Source organism: Hemiscyllium ocellatum, chromosome 6, assembly GCF_020745735.1.
Source record: "Hemiscyllium ocellatum isolate sHemOce1 chromosome 6, sHemOce1.pat.X.cur, whole genome shotgun sequence".
Classification (NCBI taxonomy): domain Eukaryota; kingdom Metazoa; phylum Chordata; class Chondrichthyes; order Orectolobiformes; family Hemiscylliidae; genus Hemiscyllium; species Hemiscyllium ocellatum.
In genome coordinates, this window is record NC_083406.1 from 103,925,129 (window position 1) to 103,951,389 (window position 26,261).

The window sequence follows — 26,261 nt, forward strand, 5'->3', positions numbered from 1 at the left end:
GGGTCTCACAGATAGTTAATCAGCATTGCTGCCCAGATACAATTCCCACATAATTCTTGTCCCCATGAGAAAGGGAAGTGTTTCTAAATTATTGACTTCCTGAAATTTGCAGACAAGGTAGGCTGCCTGGATCCAGAAGAGAAGCAGGAACTGGAGGATAACAGTCTCTCTTGTTCATAGTCAAAAATCATGCAATACCAGGTTACAGTCCCACAGGTTTATTTGGAAGCACTCTAGCTTTCGGAGCACTGCTCCTACATCAGATGGTTGACGAACGAGCAACACTCCGAAAGCTAGTGCTTCCAAATAAGCCTGTTGGACTATTACCTGGTGTTGTGTGATTTTTCACTTTTCATATTTTTAAGCGTTAATGTAACTTATGGGGCAGAGAGTGTCTCTGGAAGTTCAGCACCAACAAAATTGTGTGCTTTATAAACATAATCTGTTGATAATTATCTTTATCTTAATTTAAAACTTATAATATTGCACATGGTATGAGTTTTGAACTGAAAAAAACAAGCGGCCTGGAAAACAAGATTGTTCTGGTTGAACACCACATGTCGTTGAAGACCAACCCAGTCACTTTAAGACAAGTTAATCAACTTCCACCAAGAGGTGGAGTTTGTCGGCTTCATATGCCTTTGGAGGAGCGTATTGTGTAACATGCAAACTAAAGGCAAAGGAACAAGTTGGTTGAGAACACGCTTGGTGAGTGAAATTTATGTTTTCCTGTGCTGATCCATGAATAATTGTTTTCTGAAGAATCATGTCAGAATCGAAAACTTTATTTCTGCACAGCTGCTGTCACATCTGCACATGGTTTCCAACATGTTCCATTTTTATGACAAACTAATTTAATTGAATAATCTTGTGGAAGAGAATAATAGTAAGAAACAATTGTTGCTGAGCTACGCACAGAAATATACATGGTACTTCTAACAACCTGTAAAAGGCACACTTTCACCAAGCTTGGTGAACATCATCAATGAGGGAACTTATCTAGCATGTAGCTCCTTCATATTTTGATCTAACATTTATGGCTTGGTTGATATTGGTTTTGGACTCCAGGCTTCTTTAAATAATTTGGCTACAAACAAGTTTAGTGCTGCTTTAAATTCCTCTGAACACTCAGATTTTAAAAGATTTTTGTTGGTAAAAATCTATAACAAAGTCAATTGGAAAACCTGTAAGCCAAACCAGTCCATACTTGGAGGGGTTGGGGAGTAAGAATGGGTTTAAATTTTGGATTAAAAATTAAGAACTGAAATTGGAACGGAACTGAGTGGCTTTTTGACACATTCTGTGGGTTTATGCCATGCATTTTTCCAGCTATTTTCGCAACTTTTATTATATTGATCTCACAAAAAATAGTTTTATTTAGTTTTTTTAAATTAATAAGCAGCCTCTAAGCCATTGCAACTTGTTGTCCTACATTGCATTCAACACTGATTAAAAAGTTTAATGTCTTTACAATCCTTATGAAGAGCTAACTTACTTCCTATTTAAAAATATTGCTTGATTTTGTTTTGTTACAGTTTTTGGTTTCTTACTTCAAATGGATCATTTTTTAATAATTGGTGACAAATGGGTTTTTACTTTCTCAAATGTTGAAAAGGTTAAGAAGCACTCACTTTCAAAACTGAGGACCAACCCAAATATAAATGTTTCAGATTACAGCAAGTTATGAATGTTTCACTACATCACACTGCAACACCTACTATCACAGTGTCACTTTTAAGGTGTTTTAGTTCCCCAGAATGCAGAGAACAGGTTGTTTCTGTGACATTAATACTGGCTCCTTGTCACCTGAACTTCTGTTTGGCATTATATTACTGGATCTAATTTTGTGGTTTTTGGTGGGGTGGGAGGGGGGTGCATTTATCAGTTAAGATTGGATCATGTTTCATGACAACGTGGCACATGGTGTAATATGGAAAACACACTGGTCCTATTTCTGTCATTGAAAGTCAAGTCTGAGAACTAGGGAAATCTGGATTGTCTAAATTTCTGTATTTCGGCATGAAGCATTTTGGATTAAGTATATCTTCAGTGAAGCCTTTAATGTGTCTGTGTGTTAATGTGTCTGAGTGTGATGATTTGAGAACCATTAACAGAAGATATATTCTGTGATAGGAAATTCAGTGTACTTGAATCTGGGTGGGAAGAATAATGTTTAACTCATTCTACCTTAAGGTTATAGAGTAGCTAAACAGTTAAAGTCAACTCCAAAAAAAGTTACCATGTTCCTGTTCCATTCTCACCTCTATGGATGGTCGAGATACCTGCTTGACTAAAACTAAAGACTTATTAAGACCTGATCACAAAGGCAACTTTTAAAATTCCCTTGTTAGTGTCACTGGGTGAGCCATTTATTGCCTGTCCCTAGTTACCCTCAAGAAGGTGCTGATTAGCTGCATTTTGAAATACTATAGTCTGTGTTCTGTAGGTACTTCCACAACACATTATGGAGGTAATTCCATTCTTTTGACCCAGAGACATTTGTTATGGACCAGACCAAATCCCTTAAAATACATTAAGGAAATAACCTGGACTCTGCGTTTACTTTTTTTTAAAGGCAAGTGAAAGGCATTGTGTTCTGGGTGCAATTTGATTGGTTAAATTACCAGATTTGAAGCAAAACACACTTTATTCTTGCACTATAGTTAAAATATTAACAAAAGAAAGAAAAATTGGAATAACTTTATTTGAAAACTTAGCATAATAATAACTACTAAACAGTAACTGTTCCAATCTAGTAACATCTCATAATCACACCCTTTTGATCACAACTTTTACGGTTTGTTTGATGTTTCTATTTTGGATACCAGGGTTATTTTATAATTTGGCTGCAAACAAGTCTGGCGCTGCTTTAAATTCCTCTGAACATGAAGGTTTTAAAAGAGTTTTTGAAAAAAGAAGGAGATATAACAAAATCTATCAGAAAACCTGCATATAGAAACCAGTTGGAATGGCATCAAATTTTGGGTTAAAAAAAATTAAGAACTGAAATTGAAACAGGACTGACTGGCATTTTAGACAGTTCCTGTGGCTTTCCGACAAGCAGTTTTACAGTCTTTCATTATCTTGAACTTTCAAAAAGAGGTTTTTTTTTAAAATAACCTCTAAGCCATTGCAGCCTGCATTTTGCTGTTTGTTTCTGTTACAGTTTCTGATTTCTTACTTCAAATGGGTCTTATTTTAATAGTATCAAATATGTTTTCATTTTCTTAAGTGTTGAAAAAGTTAAGAACCATGTGCTCTTAAAAATGAGGACCAACCCAAAAATAATTACTCTTGACTGCAGTAAATTATAAATGTTTCAGTCCAACACAGTGCATCACACAAACTTTAGTATGGCACATTTAATCAGGTTTTAGTTCTCCAAATACATAGAACAACTTGCTTCTGTAACACTAATACTATGATTAGATTTTTTTAGATTACTTACAGTGTGGAAACAGGCCCTTCGGCCCAACAAGTCCACACCGACCCGCCGTAGTGCAACCCACCCAGACCCCTACATTTACCTGTTTTACCTAACACTACAGGCAATTTAGCATGGCCAGTTCACCTGACCTGCACATCTTTGGACTATGAGAGGAAACCGGAGCACCCAGAGGAAACCCACGCAGACACTGGGAGAATGTGCAAACTCCACACAGTCAGTCACCTGAGTTGGGAATTGAACCCGGGTCTCTGGTGCTGTGAGGCAGCAGTGCTAACCACTGTGCCACCGTGCCGCCAAACCCCCTCAAAATATATTAAGAAAATAAAGTAGACCCCAACACTTTCTTATTTTTAAAGGCAAGAGCAAGGTATGTTCTGGATGCAATTTAATTGGTCAAATTATCAGGCTTGAAGCAAAAAGCACATTATTCTTACACTATAGTTAAAATATAACAAAGAAGAATTAGAATATCAACGCTATTGGAAAGCTTAACAGAATAATAGATTATTTAACTACTAAACAGTAACTGTTCCAATATAGTAACATCCTATAAACACACCCTTGGCAAAGGCAAATTCAGTAAAAAGGACTGTCTGTTTTGCAATTAGAGTCATAGAGATAAACTGCATGGAAGCAGACCCTTCAGTCTAATTTGTCCATGCTGACCAGATATGTTAACCTAACCTAGTCCTGTTTGCCAGCATTTGGTCCATATCCCTCTAAACCCTTCCTATTCATATCCCCATTTAAATGTTGGAATTGTACCAGCTTCCACCACTTCCTCTGGCAGCTCAATCCATGCTCACATCATCCTCTGTGTGAAAGAGTTGCCGTTACGTCCGTTTTATATCTTTCCCATCTCACCTTAAACCTAAGCCCTTATTTTTGGAATACCCCATCTCAGGGAAAAGACTTTATCTATTTACCCCTATTCATGCCCCTCATGATTTTATAAACTTCTATAAGATCACCCCTCAACCTCTGTGCTCCTGGGAAAATAGCCCCAGCCTATTCAGCCTCTCCCTATGGGCTGAAACCTTCCAGACCAGGCAACATCCATGTAAACATTTTCTGAACCCTTAGAAGTTTCCCAACATTCTTTCGAACTGAAGGAGACTAGAATTGCACGCAATATTCCAACAGTGGCTTAACCAATGTCCTGTACAGCCACAACATGACCTCCCAACTCCTGTACTCAATATTCTGACCAATAAAGGAAAGCATACCAAACGCCTTCTTCACTATCCTATCTATCTGCAACTCTACGTTCAAGGAACTATGATCCTCCACTCCAAGCTACCTTTGTTCAGCAACATTCTCCAGGACCTCTCCAGTTCAGATGGAAAGAACATCAAAAAAATCTTAGAGAGAACTTAAGCATTTTGCTGTAGCAGGGAGAGATGTATAGCAGCTTCCAAACCCCAACAGCTACTGAAAATTAAACTAAAATCCTGGTTTTGTGGGAGCTTGACCCCACCTCTTCGTGTTGCTTCTATTGTTCCAACCGTTTTAAAAACCTCAAGGCCTCCCAATCTTTACTTTATTGGTTGTGAACAGGCCACTCACCACCTCTGTCTCAACCTCCCTTCATTTAAAAAGGGGCAAATTACATCTCTTAAAGACATAGTACCATCGCTCACTGGAGGAATAGTGATATATTTCCGAGTCTTGATGTTGAGCAGCTTGGAGGGAAACTTGCAAGTTCTTACATATCTGCTGCCCTTGTCCTTCTAGCTGGTCATGGTTGTGGGTTTGGAAGGTGATATCTGAGGATCCTTGGTGAATTTCTTGATGGTATATGCTGATGCTACTGAGCACCGGGGGGGTGGGGGGCAGGGGGGGTGCGTGTTTGCAGATGTGGGGCGAATCAAGCAGGCCACTTTGTCCTGGATGATAGGATCAAAGATTCCCTTCAGTGTGGAAGTGGATTATTCAGCCCATCAAGTCCATACTGGTCCTCCAAAGAGTATCCCACTCAGATGTCCTCTTCACCCTGCATTTCCCATGACTAATCAACTTCGCCTGCACATCCCTGAAGACTTTGGGTAATTTAGCATGGCCAATCCACCTAATCTGCACATCTTTGGACTGTGGGAAGAAACCCACGCAGACAATGTGCAAACTCCACATGGTTATGGGAATCGAACCCGGGAACCTGGCGCTGTGAGGCAGCGGTGCCAACCATTGAACCACCGTGCTGCCGAATGTTAAACATCTTGGGTTTTGATCGAGTTGCATTCAGCCAGGCAAGCGGGGAGTATTCCATCACCCTCCTCACTTGAGCCTTGTTCATGGTGGACCAGCAATGGAGGAGTAAAGAAGTGAGTTACTCATTGGAGCATTCCTAGCCTCTGACCTGCTGTTTTAGTCACTGTATTTATGTAGTGAATCAAGTTCATTTTGTGGTCAGTGATGACCCCCTGGAAGTTGATGGTAACACCATTGAATGTCAAGGGAGGATGGTTTGATTGTCTTTTATTGAAGATGGTCATTGCCTGGCATTTGAGATGTAAATGTTACTTGTCACATTTAGCCCAATCCTGGGTATTGTCTAGATCTTGTTGCACTGGGACATGGACAGCTTCAGTAGAGAATAGCGCAACTATACGAGTTACGAATAGTGCTGAACATGCTGTAGTCATCAATGAACACCTCTAGAGGGAAGTTGATTGATGAAGCATTTGAAGATGATTGGGTTTCGGACACTGCCCTGAGGATTTCTTGTTGAGATGATTGACCTCCAACAACCAATAAGTCAGGTATTCCATCAACCAATAGGAAGTTTTCTCCTCATTGCCATTGAGCCGGGCTCCTTGGTGCCACATTCAGTCAAATCTGATCTTGATATCAAGGGCAGTCACTCTTGCTTCCTCTCAGAAATTCAACTGGTTTGTCCATGTCTGAACCAGGGTTAGAATCAGGTCAGGAGCTGGGTTTCCCTGACAGTACCCAAACTGGGCAGTCAGTGAGCAGGTCACTGCTGCAGCAGCACAGTGTGTGGGCTCCTTTTACTGTTTTGCACTCACTGCTTCTTTTATCTTCCGACAGTGGGGGAGGGAGGGGAAAGGGTGTTCCCGGTGGTGGGGGAGGGAGGGGAGAGTGTGTTCCCGGCGGTGGGGGAGGGAGTGGAGAGTGTGTTTCCAGCGGTGAGGGAGGGGGGAGAGAGTGTGTTCCCCGCGGTGGGGGACGGAGTGGAGAGTGTGTTCCTGGCGGTGGGGGAGGGAGGGGAGAGTGTGTTCCCCATGGTGGGCGAGGGAGGGGAGAGTGTATTCCCGACAGTGGGGGAAGGAGGGGAGAGGGTGTTTCCGGCGGTGGGGGAGGGAGGGGAGAATGTGTTCCCGGTGGTGGGGGGAGAGAGGGAAGAGTGTGTTCCCCGCGGTGGGGGAGGGAGGGGAGAGTGTGTTCCCGACGGTGGGGAGAGAGGGGAGAGGGTGTTCCTGGTGGTGGGGGAGGGAGGGGAGAGTGAGTTCCCAACGGAGGGGAAGGGAGGGGAGAGTGTGTTCCCGGAGGTGGGGGAAGGAGGGGAGTGTGTGTTCCCAACGGTGGGGGAGAGAGGGAAGAGTGTGTTCCCCGCGGTGGGGGAGGAAGGGGAGAGTGTGTTCCCGGCGGTGGGGGAAGGAGGGGAGAGTGTGTTCCTGGTGGTGGGGGAGGGAGGGGAGAGTGAGTTCCCAACGGAGGGGAAGGGAGGGGAGAGTGTGTTCCCGGAGGTGGGGGAAGGAGGGGAGTGTGTGTTCCCAACGGTGGGGGAGGGAGGGGAGAGGGTGTTCCCGACGGTGGGGGAGGGAGGGGAGAGTGTGTTCCTCACGGTGGGGGAGGGAAGGGAGGGTGTGTTCCTGTTGGCGGGGGGGATGGAGGGGAGAGTGGGTTCCCGACGGTGGGGGAGGGAGGGGAGAGTGTGTTCCCGACGGTGGGGGAGGGAGGGGAGAGTGTGTTCCCGACGGTGGGGGAAGGAGGGGAGAGTGTGTTCCCGGCGGTGGGGGAGGGAGGGGAGAGTGTGTTCCCCGCAGTGGGGGAGGGAAGGGAGAGTGTGTTCCCGGCGGTGGGGGAGGGAGGGGAGAGTGTGTTCCCGGCGGTAGGGGAAGGAGGGGAGAGTGTGTTCCCGGCGGTGGGGGAGGGAGGGGAGAGTGTGTTCCCTGCGGTGGGGTAGGGAGGGGAGAGTGTGTTCCCCGTGGTGGGGGAGGGAGGGGAGAGTGTGTTTCCAGCGGTTGGGGAAGGGAGGGGAGAGTGTGTTCCTCACGGTGGGGGAGGGAGGGGAGCGTGTGTTCCCGGCGGTTGGGGGAGGGAGGGGAGAGTGTGTTCCTCACGGTGGGGGAGAGAGGGAAGAGTGTGTTCCCCGCAGTGGGGGAGGGAGGGGAGAGTGTGTTCCTCACGGTGGGGGAGGGAGGGGAGAGTGTGTTCCCGGCAGTGGGGGAGGGAGGCAGGTTTGGTCCCTATGATGGGTGCAGGAACTGGCAGCCTCAGGGGGCGCTGCATTGCTGAGCTCGGCCAAGATGGTGATGTGTAGTGTGTCAAAAAGGCACGAGGGTGGCTGACTACCTCCTGCTGGTGTTAGACTCTGTGTTCAGTGGAAGACCCGCAACCACGCCCATGGATCTGAAGAAGGACTGTAATGTTGAAGTTTTAACTTATTTCCTTACTTTCTACTTTATACCTATGCTTTTGTACCTCGGTACTTCTGTATCTCAGAAGGAACTGGGAATGGTGACTCTACACTTTTCACTATATTCCTGAAGCCATGTAGTGGAGTACACATGACAATAAAATCTCTAATTCCATTTCTGGGTATGTGCTGCTTAATAGCACAGTTTCTGATACCTTCCATCACCTTTCTGATAATCAAGAGTGGACTGATAGGGGGGCAGTTGGGGCGGGGATGAATTAGTCCTTTTTTGTGTACAGGGCAAAAGCAGAAATTGCTGACAAAACTCAGCAGGTCTGGCAGCATCTTTGGAGAGAGATCAGAATTAACATTTCAGGTTCAGTGACCGAAATGTTAATTCTGATTTCTCTCCAAAGATGCTGCCAGACCTGCTGAGTTTTCCCAACAATTTCTGTTCTTGTTTCTGATTTCCAATATCTTCACTTCTTTTGGGTTTTTTTTAGTATACCTGAGCAAATTTCCACATTGTTGTGTAGACGGCAGTGCTTTAGGTGTACTGGAACAGCTTGGCTCGGGGAGTGGCGGGTTCTGGAGTACAAGTCTTATGGAATATTGTCAGAACGTTGTCAAGGCCGATCACCTTTGCAGTATCCAGTGCGTCCACCCTCTGAATTCAGAGGCACACTCCATACTGCCATCCTCCATAATCAAGTCCACTAAGGACAAAGCAAAGGTCCTTTAAGCTATCACTTATGTTTTTTTTAAAATCCATTAAAAACTTTTTGTTTCCTTTTCAGCCATATCTTCATCACATACAATTCAGACAGTGAAGCAATTCACCAGGTAACACAGAAAGTTTTCTCAGGTTAACATATTCCTTTAACTTGCAGAGTGGAAATTGAGAACTTGCTACATTGGAAGAGCCCTGGACACAAAAATGGAGCAAATTACAGTACAGACGGGTGAGTGTTAAGGTTGAAGAAGAAAAATAAAATTTTATAGTTAACATTTTTAATAGGTGTACCTACTACTAATAAAAATGTCCCTAAGGAAGTAAAATTCAGAACCCATCAACAGCTGAACATATTTCTGATCCAAAGCTTATTCTGATTCTAACAAATCCATTCACAAACACTTATATGGCCTCACTGGAATTTCACTCCTCAGCGTTATTGGATGATCCCCAACAATGACCTGCTCTGTAAACCAATACCGACTCTATCAGTAGGATAAGCCCTTTGTGTCCAGGTCCTGGTTTATCTATACCTCTCCTACCACCATTACAACTCAATGCTAGTAGATTAAGTAGCTGATATACAAACAAATTATTTATCTGCACTTCACTGAATCCTGATCACACAGAAAGGAGCCAATCTCCTGACTTTAAGCTGTGGATATCGTCCACTTCCTCCTCACAACGGTCAGGAGAAAGTGGTCAGAGACCCAGGAGTTGTCCTTTTACTTCACTGAAAGTTACTGCATTTTCCGGGTATCCTTTGGGTTGGGTCAGGTGTATGGTGAGATTGGAAGGGGTCGGAACCAAGACTGGATCTGCAACAGTTGCTGGCTCATTGCAAAGGGTTAGTACAGAAGGAATCAAAGGATGTAGGGAAAAAGTAGGAGCAGGGTACTGAGTTGGATGGTCAGCCATGATCATATTGAATGTCAGGACAGACTCAAAGGGTCAAATGGCCTACTCCACTCAGATATTTTATGTGTCTGTATGGGGTAGGGAATAATAGTGCCCTGGACTCAGGAGGGGTGGGTGTAGGCTGTGGAGGTTGAATTATCAACTGGCTTAAATATCCATTTTCGACCCATAAGTCATCAAGTACTGTTCAATTTTACATTGTTAAGCAATGCCTTTTCAAACAAAAGCTCTGCATTTCAGGTTGTACAATGGGAAAGAAGCTGTTGCTGTTAGATGTTGACTGTGGGGTGGATGATGCCCAAGCGATGATGATGGCTCTTGCAGCTCCTGATGTACACATCCTGGGTATAACGTGTACTCACGGAAACACAAACATTGAAAACGTTTGCAAAAATGTGCTGCGAGTGTTACAACTTTGCAATAGGATGGAGGTAGGTGTGGAAGAGCAGAGAAACAAATCTCTATACCTGGGACTCTGTTTTTTGTTCAGTAACAAGAAGTGAGGAATACAAAACTCACTTAAAGCTTGGACATATCCTACTTCTGTCAAAATGCTGCCCTATTGTTTCTGTTTGGAACGAACACACAAAACAGGAACGGCAGCAGACCATTCGGCCCCTGAAGCCTGTTCTGCCATTCAGTAATTAATTTGGAAAGCAAAGCCAGTCTGAACCAACTACCTTCCATGTCCTCCTCCTAGATAAAAAATCATCCAACACCAGGTTATAGTCCAACAGGTTTATTTGGAAACACTAGCTTTCAGAGCGCTGCTCCTTCATCAGGTAACTGTGGAACAGGATTTATGCAAAAGATGACATGTCATATAATTGAATAAAGTCGAGATTGCAGTTAAGTATTTCATCTTTTGGAATGGATTGCAGGTTTCAGTTCATTATATGTTAATCTTAGAACTTCTTTTAAGTCACATTCTCGAGATAGTTTAAGATTTTTTTAAAAAATGTGACATCTCAGCTCTTTCATTGGACTAAAAGTTAGAGTCTGTCTGCATCCCAATCTTGAATCAAACTGGTTCTATTTCTGAAGTAGGAATTTATAAAATATTACATGGATTTTCTGCCTGCATTGACTGCCTGCAGATTGTTTGCTTTTAGAGTAAAATGGAATGTATGAATGTATCTGCAAATACAATTCTGCAAATGCAAATTCACCCCATAGACGTGTGTGTGTGTGTGTGTGTGTGTGTGTGTGTGTGTGTGTGTGTGTGTGTGTGTGTGTGTGTGTGTGTGTGTGTCTGCATGCATGTGCGTGCGCATGAGTGTGATGGAGTGTAAGCCTATGAGAGGGTGTGTGTATTGGTGTGAGTGTGGGAGGGTGTACATGTGTCTGTGTCTGAGAAAACACGTGTATGAGAGAGTGTGCATGAGTGTGTGTATATGTGTGCTTGTGCAAGTGTATAGTGTAATGGGGTCATGTAAATCTGACATGAACCCAAAATCCCGGTTGAGGCCATCCTCATGGGTACCAAACTTGGCTGTCAGCCTCTGCTCAGCTTAGCTGACAGGCCGAGGCCCCACATTACCCAAGAGGACCAGTACAATCCTGTCCGAGCAGATCCTAAAGGCAGTGGCTGCCGCCTGGAAGGGGCACTGCTATCTGTGTAAGAAGATGCTATCAGACAGTAGCCAATATGTGACAAGGTCCATGCATTGGTTCCAGTGGCAGCCTGAAGCCTGATGAATAAAAGCTTCTTGGTGCAACCCTTGGGTGGTGGTGTGGGAATTGGCATGGCACAAGTTGGGGAGCAGGAGAGTTTGTGTCAAACTGCAGTAAAGTATGTGTTATGACATGGATAGCAAGCCAAACCAACTCAGCCTCACAATTACTGGATTGGCAATACAGCAACATTAACCAGCCTGAAAATCACTCAGTTGTTTCTGAACAGATTTTTGATACCAAGTTTAATTTAAACAAAAAAAAAATCAGTTTGCTGTTAAGCATGTAACTTCAGTAGAACATAGATGAACAATACGGCAGTGTAATCCATATCTACAATCTGAATCTTATCCTTTTTGATCACAAACCCTGACTCTCTGTATGTGGAATAGTCCATCTTCCGCAACTACACTGGCACCACCCCCCACCTTTCCCTCCGCTACATCGATGACTGTATCAGCGCTGCCTCGTACTCCCACGAGGAGGTTGAACAGTTCATCAACTTTACCAACACCTTCCATCCCGACCTCAAATTCACCTGGACTGTCTCAGACTCCTCCCTCCCCTTCCTAGACCTTTCCATTTCTATCTCGGGCGACCGACTCAACACAGACATCTACTATAAACCGACTGACTCCCACAGCTACCTGGACTACACCTCCTCCCACCCTGCCCCCTGTAAAAACGCCATCCCATATTCCCAATTCCTTCGTCTCCGCCGCATCTGCTCCCAGGAGGACCAGTTCCAATACCGTACAGCCCAGATGGCCTCCTTCTTCAAGGACCGCAGATTCCCCCCAGACGTGATCGACGATGCCCTCCACCGCATCTCCTCCACTTCCCGCTCCTCCGCCCTTGAGCCCCACTCCTCCAACCGCCACCAAGACAGAACCCCACTGGTTCTCACCTACCACCCCACCAACCTCCGTATACAGCGTATCATCCGCCGTCATTTCCGCCACCTCCAAACGGACCCCACCACCAGGGATATATTTCCCTCCCCTCCCCTATCTGCGTTCCGCAAAGACCACTCCCTTCGTGACTCCCTCGTCAGGTCCACACCCCCCACCAACCCAACCTCCACTCCCGGCACCTTCCCCTGCAACCGCAGGAAATGTAAAACTTGCGCCCACACCTCCTCCCTCACTTCCCTCCAAGGCCCCAAGGGATCCTTCCATATCCGCCACAAATTCACCTGCACCTCCACACACATCATCTATTGCATCCACTGCACCCGATGTGGCCTCCTCTATATTGGGGAGACGGGCCGCCTACTTGCGGAACGCTTCAGGGAACACCTCTGGGACGCGCGGACCAACCAACCCAACCACCCCGTGGCTCAACACTTTAATTCTCCCTCCCACTCCACCACGGACATGCAGGTCCTTGGACTCCTCCATCGGCAGAACATAACAACACGACGGCTGGAGGAAGAGCGCCTCATCTTCCGCCTGGGAACCCTCCAACCACAAGGAATGAACTCAGATTTCTCCAGTTTCCTCATTTCCCCTCCCTCCACCTTGTCTCAGTCGGTTCCCTCAACTCAGCACCGCCCTCCTAACCTGCAATCTTCTTCCTGACCTCTCCGCCCCCACCCCACTCCGGCCTATCACCCTCACCTTGACCTCCTTCCACCTATCACATCTCCATCGCCCCTCCCCCAAGTCCCTCCTCCCTACCTTTTGTCTTAGCCTGCCTGACACACTCTCCTCATTCCTGATGAAGGGCTCTGGCCTGAAACGTCGAATTTCCTGTTCCTTGGATGCTGCCTAACCTGCTGTGCTTTAACCAGCAACACGTTTTCAGCTCTGATCTCCAGCATCTGCAGACCTCACTTTTTACTCTCGTTCTGATAGACAGAATTAAGGGATTTTTTTTCTTAAAATAAAAGAATTGTTAGTAAGGGATGACTGTCTCAGTGATGAATACCAGGCCTTTGTGAAATCCTTGGGTGATTGTGTATATCTTGCTTGAATTCCAAAGTCACCAGTCGATTTAAACAGCTTCTGCAGACCTGTGGAGCCTTTGACTGGTTTCTTACAACTGGAATTTTAAAAAAAACTTTCACCAGAATAATAACTAGAGAAAGCAAAAGCAAAAACCTAGCCCAGTGCAGTAGCTGCTAAAGCAAAGCTGCTCCCTGCACAAAACCCAGTCAGAGGTAGCTCACTTTTCCTCCTCCTTTTCTAACATTCTGCAGTTGGCTGGCCATCCTTAGTCCTCCCTTAGTTGACCAACTCAGCATCCTACCAGCTGCAGGTCCCTGACAGCAGCTAGCTACTGGTTTGTCTATAGGGTGCTTAGATCATTAATTAACCTGTGTTATTGTTCCAGGCTGCAAACACCAGTCCTTTGTTCTCCACTGCTTTTGTTCAAAACAAGCTGCTGTTCAAAGTTTAATTCTCAACTTCAACTCACAGTTTCAAACCAGGAGGTGTGCAGGTCAGGAGAATTGGCCATGCTAAATTGCCCATCATACTACATGCATTAGCCAGAGGGAAATGGGTCTGGGTGGGTTACTCTTTGGAGGGTCAGTGTAGAGGTGTTGGGCTGAAAGGCCTATTTCCGCACTGTAGGGAATCTAATCTAACTAAATGAGGGAAGATAAAAATAATGATACTCTCAACAGGTACTTAACAGATTTGAGGCTCCATTTCTTAAAAACAAAAAAAACCTTAAAAACTAAAGCACCTACATCTTAAAGTAAATAATGCTAAATGGGGCAACTTTAAATGAGGACTTCAATAATCAAATATTTGGAATCTGTTTGATTTCTTCATTTCCTAATTTAAGAATTGGAGTCAGTTGTACTGTCCCTGTTTTTAACTTAGTAAATGCCAAGAAGACTAATGTAGAAACTGCCTGAGTTTTTAACAATACTCACTGTCTGTCTGGTTAACAACTAAATAACTCAGGGAAGTTTTTCAATAAAATTATTAATCATCTTTCTTACATTTACTGTTTTCTGAAGAACTGACGTGATGTATGCTCAGTATTTCTGAAAACTACGTTTCCATGTTTGCACAGATTCCTGTATACCGGGGTGCAGGTACCTCTCTCCTTGGAGAACGTCTCCATGATGCTGCTTATCATGGAAAGGATGGTCTGGGTGATGTCCCAGACCCGAAGGCTCCAGGGCTGGAACACATCCAAGCTGAGCATGCAGTGAATGCCATGATAAGAATAGTCAACAAGCATGTTGGCCAGGTGAGATGTCGTCTTCCCTCGTTCAAGGGTTGTGCCTTGGGATTGAGGGTGACCTGCTTCCTTTCAGCTTCGTGTCTTTTGAGACATCTCTGTAAATCTAATGTACGTTCTGCAGTCTCTGCCACATGAAGAGTCAGATAGATAGGCTGCGAGGAGGATTGTACATTTTCTCTGCCACCTCAGTTTAACCTCTGTGCATTCCCATTGAAATCTAACAATGTTTTGCAAATGTACCTTTTCCATCTTTATGGGTCACAAGTCAGGGACACCAATGAGTTGCTTCGGCTGTTTGATCACTTCACTGATGCTTTCAGGACATCCAAAAAGCATTTCCTCCTGCAAGTCTCCTAGTTTGACTGTGTTCCAAGCAGAGCAGTAGCTTCAGGAGTCTGGCTTCAGGCACGTGAACATGTCCTGGTCAATGAAGCTAGTTTTACATGATTCGGGTTTTCATGCTGGGCACATCAGCTGGAAAAAGCCTGCTGCTGTTGGGAATGCCTTTCTTAGATTTAAAGCATTTTGTCAGGGCACCATTGGTGGGTTTTTTGTACCCACTGTACCCACTGTAATTGTGAAATACACAAAGTAGTTGGGACAGCAAAACTTAGCGGTCAAAGTCTTTGAAAACCTTACGGACACTTGGCAGGAGACTGGAGTGAGCTTGTTTTTTTGAATTGGGGCAGGCCTGTGTAAGTAAGGAGAGGATCTTATCTCAGCAGAAGCGTAAAAGATTAAGGAAATTTGGAAACAGTGGTATTTCTGTGCAAACCATCACAATTCAGGTTTGTGCTAAATGTTTCAAGAATAAAATGTCCTGTGCTATAGCTAAACTATTGTAATTGTGAACAAGTTAAGATTATATTCTCAGGGAAGAATATTTGAACATATTAATGAAATGCCAGCACAAACTTTAATTGTGTTTTTGTAAATAAGGAATTGTATTTCCAGTAACAAAACAATTTTATTAACACAATGTGCTGAGTGGGGTCGCACAGGGTCTGTGCAGGGACCTGTGCTTTTTGTGCAGTTTATATCAATGACTTGGAGAAAGAAAATGATGGATTAGTAACTATGTTTTCAGCTGAGACAAAGATGGGTAGGACAGTAAATTGTGAAGTGGATGTGTTAGAGATGGAGACACACAGACTGTGAGTATGCAAAATTCTTACCAAGTATAAGGTAGGAAGTGTGAAGTTACTTACTTTGGAAAGAAGAATAAAAAAGCAGAGGACTACTTTAAATAGAAAGTGACTGCAGAATTCAGAGCTGCAGAGTGATCTTGTTATTCCACTGCATGAGTCACAAAATGTTCATACGCAGGTTCAGCAAGTAATTAAGAAAGATAATGGGATGCTATTCTTTATTACAAAATGAATAGAACATGAACGCAAGAATGTTCAACTTCTGTTACAGAGGGCATTAATGAAACCACATCTTGAATCCTTTGTGCAGTTTAGACCTCACTTTTTTAAGGAAGGAGATGAACATCTTTGAGGTGGTTCAAAGGTACTTTACTGGACTGATCCCTGGTTTGAGCAGTTTATTTGATGAGGATAAATTGGACAGACTGGGATTGTTTCCACTGGAGTTTAGAGTGAAGCGTGGTTTGGTTGAAGTATATAAGATCCTCAATAGCGTTGGTAACTTGGATGGAGAAAGGATATTTCCTCTTGTCACAATTCTAGCACTAGGGAGCACTGTTTAACAATGAACACATGCCCGTTTAGGAAAGAGACGAGAATATTTCTATGTTGTTTGACTTTGGATTTCTCCGTCTCAGATGGCAGTGGAGGCAGGGCCACTGAATACATTTAAAGGAAAGATTGGTAGATTCTTGTTGGGTGAGAAAATCAAAGGTTATCACAGGTAGACAGGAATATGCAATTTGAAATACAAACAGACTTGTCATGATCATATTAAATGGTGGGACATGGTGGAGGGATCAAGTAGCCTGATCCGAACTTTTATGTTTATTTACTTGTAGACCTTAAGTAGGTCAAACAGAGTCGCATTCTCATTGAAACATTGTATGTCTGATATACAATGCAGTATTCCTAAAAACATTTATGAACACTGCAATAGGTTTTACTTGGAATTCAGCAATAGCTTTTTACTATTACAATGTACAAAGGAATGAACGTCTCACTGTTACTATCCTCAGACATTGCATCATCTTGTAGGTCTGTCTTGTTGCTGTTGGACCCCTGACCAATGTGGCCCTGGCTGCAAAAATGGACCCCACTTTCCCAACAAAACTGAAATCTTTGTACATCATGGGAGGAAACATGGAAGGTAGGTCTCCTTTACTGAAGCAAAATACTGTGGAGGCTAGAAATCTGACTTGAACAGCAAATGATGGAAGTACAGAGCAGATCTGACAGCATCAGGAGAGAGAGAGGAAGACAGTTGGTGGATGGAATGTTATGATCAGTTGGGGGAGGCTACTGAAAACCGGTGGGAACTTTATGTTGTTCATTTTCAGGGGACCCAATGGAATGTTGCAATGATTCAACATTTCCTGGGGCAGTGATACGCTCCCATTGACATAATAGTGTTGCAGTGTAGACATGCACAGCAGGTCAGGCAGCATCCGAGGAGCAGGAAAATCAACATTTCAGGCAAAAGCCCTTCATCAGGAATGAGGCCAGGATGCTGCCTGACCTGCTGTCCTTTTCCAGCACCACTCTAATCTTGCAACCACTGATTTGTCAGCAGCTCTTGGGATGGGATGTCTATACTCCAAAGCGAAAGTGAAGACTGCAGATGCTGGAGATCAGAGTCAAGATTAGAGTGGTGCTGGAAAAGCACAGCAGGTCAGGTAGCATCCTGGCCTCATTCCTGATGAAGGGCTTTTGCCTGAAATGTTGATTTTCCTGCTCCTCGGATGCTGCCTGACCTGCTGTGCATGTCTACACTGCAACACTATTATGTCAATGGGAGCATATCACTGCCCCAGGAAATGTTGAATCATTGCAACATTCCATTGGGTCTCCTGAAAATGAACAACATAAAGTTCCCATCGGTTTTCAGTAGCCTCCCCCAACTGATCATAACATTGTCAACACCACTGGGCCAGAAGGCCAGAGCTAATACTGCACTGAGATCTTCAGCAGGGATTAACAATAGAATGCTGGAGAGAGGTGAGTGTGAGGACATTGGGGATAATAAACCAGGACCTTGGCGAAGTGGGTGAGTGGGTCAATTTAAAAGGCAAGAGAATAGCTTCACACTAAGGTCTCCCCTTGATCAGTTGCAGAGTGTATGGGATGAGAGACACCTCTGTCTTCACCCCCTCAGTAGGCCACAGCCAAGCTTGACTGAATTTGCTGGGCAGTGATTCACCAATGATAAGATGTGGTTCTAAAGTCAGCCTTGAGCAATTTCCTAAGAGTTTCAGTAGATCTTCAGGCAGGAAGGCCACCCTCCACCCTTTCCATCTGAAGCTTAGTAAAGGTCTAACCTCCAAGATAGCCGATTATCGGGACATTATGTCAATTATCGTGTTCTCAACATCTACGATGTCTGCTTTATTTTCAGCTCGAGGGAATGTGAGAGTCTGCAGTGAGTTTAACTTTGTTACTGACCCAGAAGCAGCTTCCATTGTCCTCAGCCATTTTACATGCCCCACTCACATTGCCACCTTGGAATATAGTCTCCGTCATCGATTACCATGGGTAAGTTCTTCAAAATAGGCAGCAAGAATCTCAGGATTTGGGGCACAATTTGTCAGCTACCCCTCAGCCTTTTAATACTCCGTCCATCATTTGAAAGGAGGTACTGTCTCAGGGAGCTCCCGGCCTCTTTGGCTCCAGCTTTGTAATCCTAGCATCACCACTCTGCTTGGAAGCCACTGTTGGGACTGTTGAACATTCCTGATGAAGGGCTTATGCTCGAAACGTCGAATTCTCTATTCCTGGGATGCTGCCTGGCCTGCTGTGCTTTGACCAGCAACACATTTGCAACTGTTGGGACTGTGTCCAGTCCCAATGAAGAAAAGTTAGGATTCAGATGGAAGTTTAGTTCTGGGAGTTCACATTCACATTCTGTGTTTTGTTATTGGATCATGCAACATAGGAACTGGTACTAGCAAAAACATTTAGACCATAAGACATAGGAGTGGAAGTAAGCCCATTCGGCCCATCGAGTCCACTCCACCATTCAATCATGGCTGATGGGCTTTTCAACTCCACTTACCAGCATTCTCCCCGTAGCCCTTAATCCCTCAAGACATCAAGAATCTATCAATCTCTGCCTTGAAGGCATTTAGCGTCCCGGCCTCCACTGCACTCTGCGGCAATGAATTCCACAGGCCCACCACTCTCTGGCTGAAGAAATGTCTCCACATTTCTGTTCTGAATTGACCTCCTCTAATTTTAAGGCTGTGTCCACAGGTCCTAGTCTCCTCGCCTAACGGAAAAAATTTCTAGCGTCCACCCTTTCCAAGCCATGTATTATCTTGTAAGTTTCTATTAAGTCTCCCCTTAATCTTCTGAACTCCAATGAATACAATCCCAGGATCCTCAGCCATTCCTCTTATGTTAGACCAACCATTCCAGGGATCATCTGTGTGAATCTCCGCTGAACACGTTCCAGTGCCAGTATGTCCTTCCTGAGGTGTGGAGACCAAACCTGGACACAGTACTCCACATGGGACCTAACCAGAGCTTTATAAAGTCTCAGTAGCACAACGGTGCTTTTATATTCCAACCCTCTTGAGATAAGTTTAGTTTCCTTTCTGATAGAATACATGGTGGAACTAACTCTAGTTACTTCATACATATGTATAAGCAATCCCAGTTACATTAATCAACGAGCATAGATTTTTGAATCGGTCTAGCCCCCTATTCTAATTAGATTTCAAGGTTTAAAATGGCTAACTATTAAAGGGTTAAACTTTTGGGAGCCATGTACCAGGAGGGGAGGTCTTCACGAACAGACTGCAGTAAGAGGGCATATTTTAAAGTGCTTTAAATTGTGAAAGGTTGCGACAAATTTGGATCCAAGTAAGCTTTTCTGCTGTGCACTGAATATAATGACATCTGGGATTTGCGGTTTCCCTCGCTTAAGAGAGTATACAATATTCAATGGATTTTTGTAAATTATCATTGAATAAATTGGATTATGTAATGAAATGCAAGCAGTACAAACTAGAACATGATAAATGTTATATAAAGATAAAGATAAAATTTCTACAGTCTTAGTGGCTGCTCACTAATTGTAGAGAAAGATGACTGGTGGTCCTTTAACTTGGAAGTTCCCAACCCCTCAGGTGGGTGGTGAGGCTGAAAAGGTGGGATCTTCATAATAATCTCTGCCAGCACAGGAAATGATCCCAGACAAAACAGGCCATTTAGGGTTCTAGTGTCAAAATGAAGTAAAGCACGAAAATAGACCTTTCAGTCCAACTTGTCCATGCTGACCAGCTATCTTAACATAATCTAGTCCCATTTGCCTGCACTTGGCTCATATCCCTCTAAACCCTTTCGATTCATTTATACATCCAGATGCCTTTTCAATGCTGCAATTTTCCATTTCTTCTGGCAGCTTATTCCATATACACAACCCGCTGCATGAAAAGGTTGCCCCTTAGGCCCCTTTTATTATCTTTCCCCTCTCACACTAAACCTAAGCCCTCTAGTTCTGCACTCCCCCACCCCAGGGAAAAGACTTTATCTATTTACCCTATCCATGCCCCTCATCATTTTATAAATATTTATAAGGTCACCCCTCAGCCTCTGACGCTCCAGGGAAAACAGTCCCAGCCTATTCAGTATCTCCCTATAGCTCAAATCCTCCAAACCTGGCAACATCCTTGTAAATCTTTTCTGAACCCTTTCAAGTTTCACAATGGGTAGCATGGTGGCTCATTGGTCAGCACTGCTGCCTCACAGCACCAGGGTCCCAGGTTCGATTCCAGCCTTGGGCCACTGTCTGTGTGGAGTTTGCACATTCTCCCTGTGTCTGCGTGGGCTTCCTCCAGGTGCTCTGGTTTCCTCCCACAATCCAAAGATGTGCAGGTCAGGTGAATTGGCCATGCTAAATTACCCATAGTGTTCGGTGCATTAGTCAGAGGGGGAGTGTGTTGCTCTTTGGAGGGTTGGTGTGGACTTGTTGGGCCAAAGGGCCTGTTTCCACACACTAAGGAATCTAATCTAATCTTAAAAAACAGCCTTCCGATAGGAATGAGACCAGAATTGCACGCAATATTCCAAAAGTGGCATAACCAATGTCCTATACAGCTGCAACATGACCTCCCAACTCCTGTACTCAATGCACTGACCAATAAAGGAAAGCATACCAAACGCCTTCTTCACTATCCTATCTACCTGCGGCTCCACTTTCAAGGAACTATGAACCTGCACTCCAAGGGCTCTTTGTTCAGCAACATTTCCTAGGACATTACCATTAAGTGTATAAGTCCTGATTTGATTTGCTTTTCCAAAATGCAGCACCTCGCATTTATCTAAATTAAACTTCATCTGCCATCTCCTCAGCCTATTGGCCCATCTGATCAAGATTCCATTGTACTCGGAGGGAATCTTCTTTGCTGTCCACTACACCTCCAATTTTGGTGTCATCTGCAAACTGACTAACTATACCTCCTATGTTCACATCAAAATCATTTATATTAATGACAAAGAGCAGTGGACCCAGCACCGATACTTTTGGCATACACTGGTCACAGGCCTCCAGTCTGAAAAGCAACCCTCCACCAGCACCACCTTCTGTCTTCTACCTTTGAGTCAGTTCTGTATCCAAATGGCTAGTTCTCCCTTTATTCAATGAGATCTAACCTTACTAACCACTCTCCCATGAGGAACCTTGTCGAATGCCTTATTGCACTCCGTATAGATCACGCCCACTGCTCTGTCCTCATCAATCCTCTTTGTTCCTTCTTCAAAAATTCACTCACGTTCGTGAGACATGATTTCCCACACACACGACCATTCTGACTACCCTTAATCAGTCCTTGCCTTTCCAAATACATGTACATCCTGTCCCTCACGATTCTCTCAAGCAACTTGCCCATGACCAATGTCAGGCTCACCGGTCTATAGTTCCCTGGCTTGTCCTTACCACCTTTCTTAAATGGTTGCATCACATTAGCCAACCTCCAGTCTTCCAGCACCTCACCTGTGATTATCGATGATACAAATATCTTAGGAAGAGGCCCAGCAATCTCTTCCCTAGCTTCTCACACAGTTCTGGGGTATATCTGATCAGGTCCTGGGGATTTATCCAGTTTTATGCATTTCAAGACATCCAGCACCATTTTTCAAGATGTCACCATTTATTTCCCCACATTCTCTATCTTCCATGTCCTTCTCCACAGTAAACACTGATGCAAAATACTCATTTAGTATCTCCCCCATCTCCTGCGACTCCACACATAGGCTGCTTTGCTGATATTTAAGGGACCCCAATCTCTCCCTAGTTACCCTTTTGTCCTTAATGTATTTATAAAAATCCTTTGGATTCTCCTTAACCCTCTTCGCCAAAACTATCTCATGTCCCCTTGTTCCCATCCTGATTTCCCTCTTAAGTAATATCCTATTGCCTTTATGCTCTTCTAAGGATCTCTCCTGTCTATACCTGACATATGCTTCTTTCTTTTTTTTAACCAAACTCTCAATTTTTCTGGTCATCTAGCATTCTCTAAATCTATCAGCCTTTCCTTTCACCATAACAGGAATATACTGTCTCCGAACTGACGTTATCACATTTTTGAAGGCTTCTCATTTTCCAACCGTCCCTTTACATGCGAACATCTGCCCCCAATCAGCTTTTGAAATGTCTTGCCCAATACTGTTAAAATTAGCCTTCCTTCAATTTAGAACTTCAACTTTTAGATCTGTCTATCTTTTTCCATCACTACTTTAAAACCAATAGAATTATGGTCGCTGGCCACAAAGTGCTCCCCCACTGACACCTCAGTCACCTGCCCTGCCTTATTTCCCAAGAGTAGGTCAAGTTTTGCACCTTCTCTAGTAGGTACATCCACATACTGAATCAGAAAATTGTCTTGTACGCACTGAACACATTCATCTCCATCTAAACCTTTCACACTATGGCAATCCCAGTCTATGTTTGGAAAGTTAAAATCCCCTACCATAACCTATCTATTATTCTTGCAGATAGCTGAAATTTCCTTACAACATTTGTTTCTAACTATTTCCTGCTAACTATTAGGGGGTGTATAATTCAATCCCAATAAGGTGATCATTCCTTTCTTATTTCTGAATTCCACCTAAATAACTTCCCGGATGTATTCCCTGGAATGTCCTTCCTAAGTACAGAAGTAATGCTATCCCTTATCAAAAAATGCCACTCCCCCTCCTCTGTTGCTCCCCTTTCTATCCTTCCTGTAGCATTTGTATCCTGCAAGTTGCCAGTCCTGTCCATCCTGAAGAAGGGCTCATGCCTGAAACATTGATTCTCCTGCTCCTTGGATGAAGCCTGACCTGCTGCGCTTTTCCAGCAACACATTTTTCTGGCCATCCCTGAGGCATGTTTCTGTAATTGCTATGATTTCCCATCCCGGCATTGCATTCACAAACATCCACTCCCTCAACCACCGATGGTCAGTTGGAACATTACGAATCATCTACAAGGCACACTGTAAAAATTCTTAGACAACACCTTCCAAACCCACAACCACTAATGTATAGAAGGATAAGGGCAGCAGATGCATGGGAACACCATCTGCAAATATAGGGGAAAGGCATGAAAGTGGAGTTGAGGAATAACAGATCAGCCATTATTTCTTTGAATGGCAGAGTGGATGTGATTGGCTGAACAGCCTACTTCTTCTGCTCCTCTATCTTATGGTTATAAGTTCCCCTCCAACCCATTCACCATCCTGACTTGGAAATATATCTTAGTTCCTTCAGTGTTGTTGGATACAAATACTGGAGGATTGAGTTGAATTCCCTCCATAATGACATTGTGCATTGACCAAAGCATATTGACTGCAGCCATTCAAGAAGTCAGCACACCACCACCTGCTCAAGGGCAAGTGATGAGAGGTAGTAAATGCTGGCTCAGCCAGTGATACCCGCATGGCCTGGGTAGATGAAAGCAAATACAAGTTAAAGGGTTTAGCAGAGTACAAGTGCACAAAAGTAATTGAACATCAAGGTGTTACTTGTGTACTTCTGACATTCACTGAATCTTAACACTAATGAATGAGCACAGCTGTTTCTAAGAGAACGTGTGGAGCTGCAGCTGCCAACTTCCTTTGCAAACAGATAATCGGTCTCCCTTTTGGCTGATGTTAGTGGCTGTTTAAAATAAACATGGCGAACTATATTTACAAATTTGGAACTATGAAAGCAAATCAGGATTGCAGGAAGGATTTTTTGACTGAAATTGTACAACTGTGCAACAGGTAATTAACACAGGTGTGGAACAAACAGCCTTCAGTGGCTTCCAAAGTGAGCAGTGTTGGGTTTTTAATCAACTTGCTGATTGTAGAGAAGAAGACAGTGTGTCTTGTAGATGATTCATACTGTGTCCTTGGATGCTGCTGCCTGACCTGCTGCGCTTTTCCAGTAACACATTTTCAGCGATGACTCATACTGTTCCAACTGAGCATCGGTGGTTGAGGGAGAGTGCATGTTTGTGAATGCAATGCCGGGATGGGAAATCATAGCAATTACAGAAACATGCCTCAGGGATGGACAGGACTGGCAACTTGCAGGATATAAATGCTACAGGAAGGATAGAAAGGGGAGCAACAGAGGAGGGGGAGTGGCATTTGTTGATAAGGGATAGCATTACTTCTGCTCAAACATCCCAGTCCATTATCTGCCGTTGGGTTGTGGGGTTATTCAAAATGTTATCGATATCTGGGCGAAAAGCTCTTTCAGTGGCCGAAATATTATCACTTTTTCTTTTAAATTGCAGGACTTTTTTCATCAGTGGGTAAATCAAAATACTGAAAAAGCTCGATTCATGAAAAGTATAACTGCACTTACTACTCAGTATGTCAAAGATGATCAAGGCAACAAAGAGTTGTACTTTGGACAGGGGTTTGTGTCCTGTGATTCCTATGCAATGGCTGCTGCAATTGATGAGTCTGTTGTCACTGAACATGCAGTGTCTGGGGTAAGTGTGGAACTGCATGGATCATTGACCAGAGGGATGATGGTTCTAGATACCCTTGATCTCCTGAAACTAAAGCACAAAGCTATTGTTTTTCTGAAATGTGACATGGAAAAGTTCAAGCAGCTGTTGGTTAATGCTGTGAAATAGGATGCTGCAAGCTTTTAGTGGGGAAAGAAAGGAAAAGTGAACATATATTTCATGTTGTATTATTTAGGAAGTAAACTCTAATGCAATACAAACTTAGCCAAATTTAAACAACATGCTGATACATTGCTAATACCTTTATCACAGTTACACTGCTTGTGTCTGCCTGGCCTCAACTCATCTGCTATGAAAACCTTCATTCATGCCATTACCATCTCTCAAAGTTGATTATTCTAATGCTCTTCTGGTGGCATTCCACCTTTCTTCCCATTGTACAACTGAGGTCATGCAAAATTTGCTGCCTAGACCTAGCTTCCACTGAATCCAATTAATGTTTACCTGTCCCCTATCCTATTGAGCTACATTGGCTTTTAATTCTTATCTTTAAATCTTTCCCTATCTCTGCAACCCTGAGATTCTCTAATCCTTCCATTCTAGCCACATGTCTGCTGCCTTCCATCACTCCATTGTCAGCTGTATCCTCCCTAAGCTCTGGAATTCAACCCCTATACCTCTCTGCCTTTCTTTTCCCTCTAAGATGTTGTATAAATCCTACCAATGTGACCAAACTTTCTGTCAGGTTTCCTAATATCTCCTTATGTTGGTGTCTGAAATAACTCATCGAAGCCAGTGTCCCATGACCAAGTCACCCTTTGTTTACATGTGCACAGCACACTGGCTCTGGCCAGCCTGCCTGTTGCCAGCCCCTGAACTGATGCTCCTGGATTGGCCTGGGTTAAAACCCCAATCAAGGAGCTCATAGTCAATGAGGTCCACCTGATTCCAATCACTACAGTGTCAAATTTACTTAATGGGGGTATTCTATTAAATTCCCGATGAAGGGCTTTTACCCAAAATGTCAATTTTCCTGCTCCTCAGATGCTGCCTGACCTGCTGTGCTTTTCCAGCACCACTCTAATCTAGACTCTGATCTCCAGCATCTGCAGTCCTCACGTTTGCCTTTTGCCCAGTCTTCTATTAAATGCCTTGGGTGCTTTACTATTTTAAAGTCGCTTTTATTAATTGTTACAGCATTAACCAGCTGATTATGCTTTGGCCTTAGAAATTTGCATTTCGAGAAAACCATTTCGCTTTCTTTGTTTTACTAGTTAGCTGAATTTGATGCAAGGATCAATTCAGTTATGAAAGCTAAAATAAAAACAGTACTGGAGAAAGTCAGCAGATCTGGCAGCATCTGAGGGGAGTTCTTTGGGACTGAAGAAGTAATCATACTGGACTCAACATTAACTCAGTGTCTCTCTTCCTATATACTGCTAGGTCTGCTGACTTTCTCCAGCACATTCTGTTTATATTTTCATCTCCAGCATCTGTAATACTTTGCTTTTAATTGTGAAAATTTCTATATTTAATCTCATAGAGGAATATGTTATACTTTTTTAAAAAGAGCTTTGCTTTTATTTAATCAGATG

The 26,261-nt window shown here is 43.8% G+C and overlaps 1 protein-coding gene across 1 annotated transcript; it reads left to right on the top strand.

Annotated features, from left to right (window-relative positions):
- Positions 1 to 602: 602 nt before the first annotated feature.
- LOC132816848 (nucleoside hydrolase-like) lies at positions 603 to 26,261 on the top strand. The gene is made up of 7 exons (XM_060826826.1): positions 603 to 708; positions 8,939 to 9,010; positions 9,940 to 10,130; positions 14,401 to 14,580; positions 16,761 to 16,872; positions 18,118 to 18,254; positions 24,487 to 26,261. Exons 2-7 carry the CDS (start codon positions 8,986 to 8,988, stop codon positions 24,832 to 24,834), a joined length of 993 nt encoding a protein of 330 aa, XP_060682809.1. The 5' UTR covers positions 603 to 708; positions 8,939 to 8,985; the 3' UTR covers positions 24,835 to 26,261.

Excerpts from the sequence above, each read along its gene's own strand:
- LOC132816848 (XM_060826826.1), top strand. The coding sequence starts at position 8,986 with ATGGAGCAAATTACAGTACAGACGG. Across the intron at positions 14,581-16,760 it reads TCAACAAGCATGTTGGCCAG|GTCTGTCTTGTTGCTGTTGG; the intron begins GTGAGATGTCGT and ends ATCATCTTGTAG. Across the intron at positions 18,255-24,486 it reads TCCGTCATCGATTACCATGG|GACTTTTTTCATCAGTGGGT; the intron begins GTAAGTTCTTCA and ends TTTAAATTGCAG.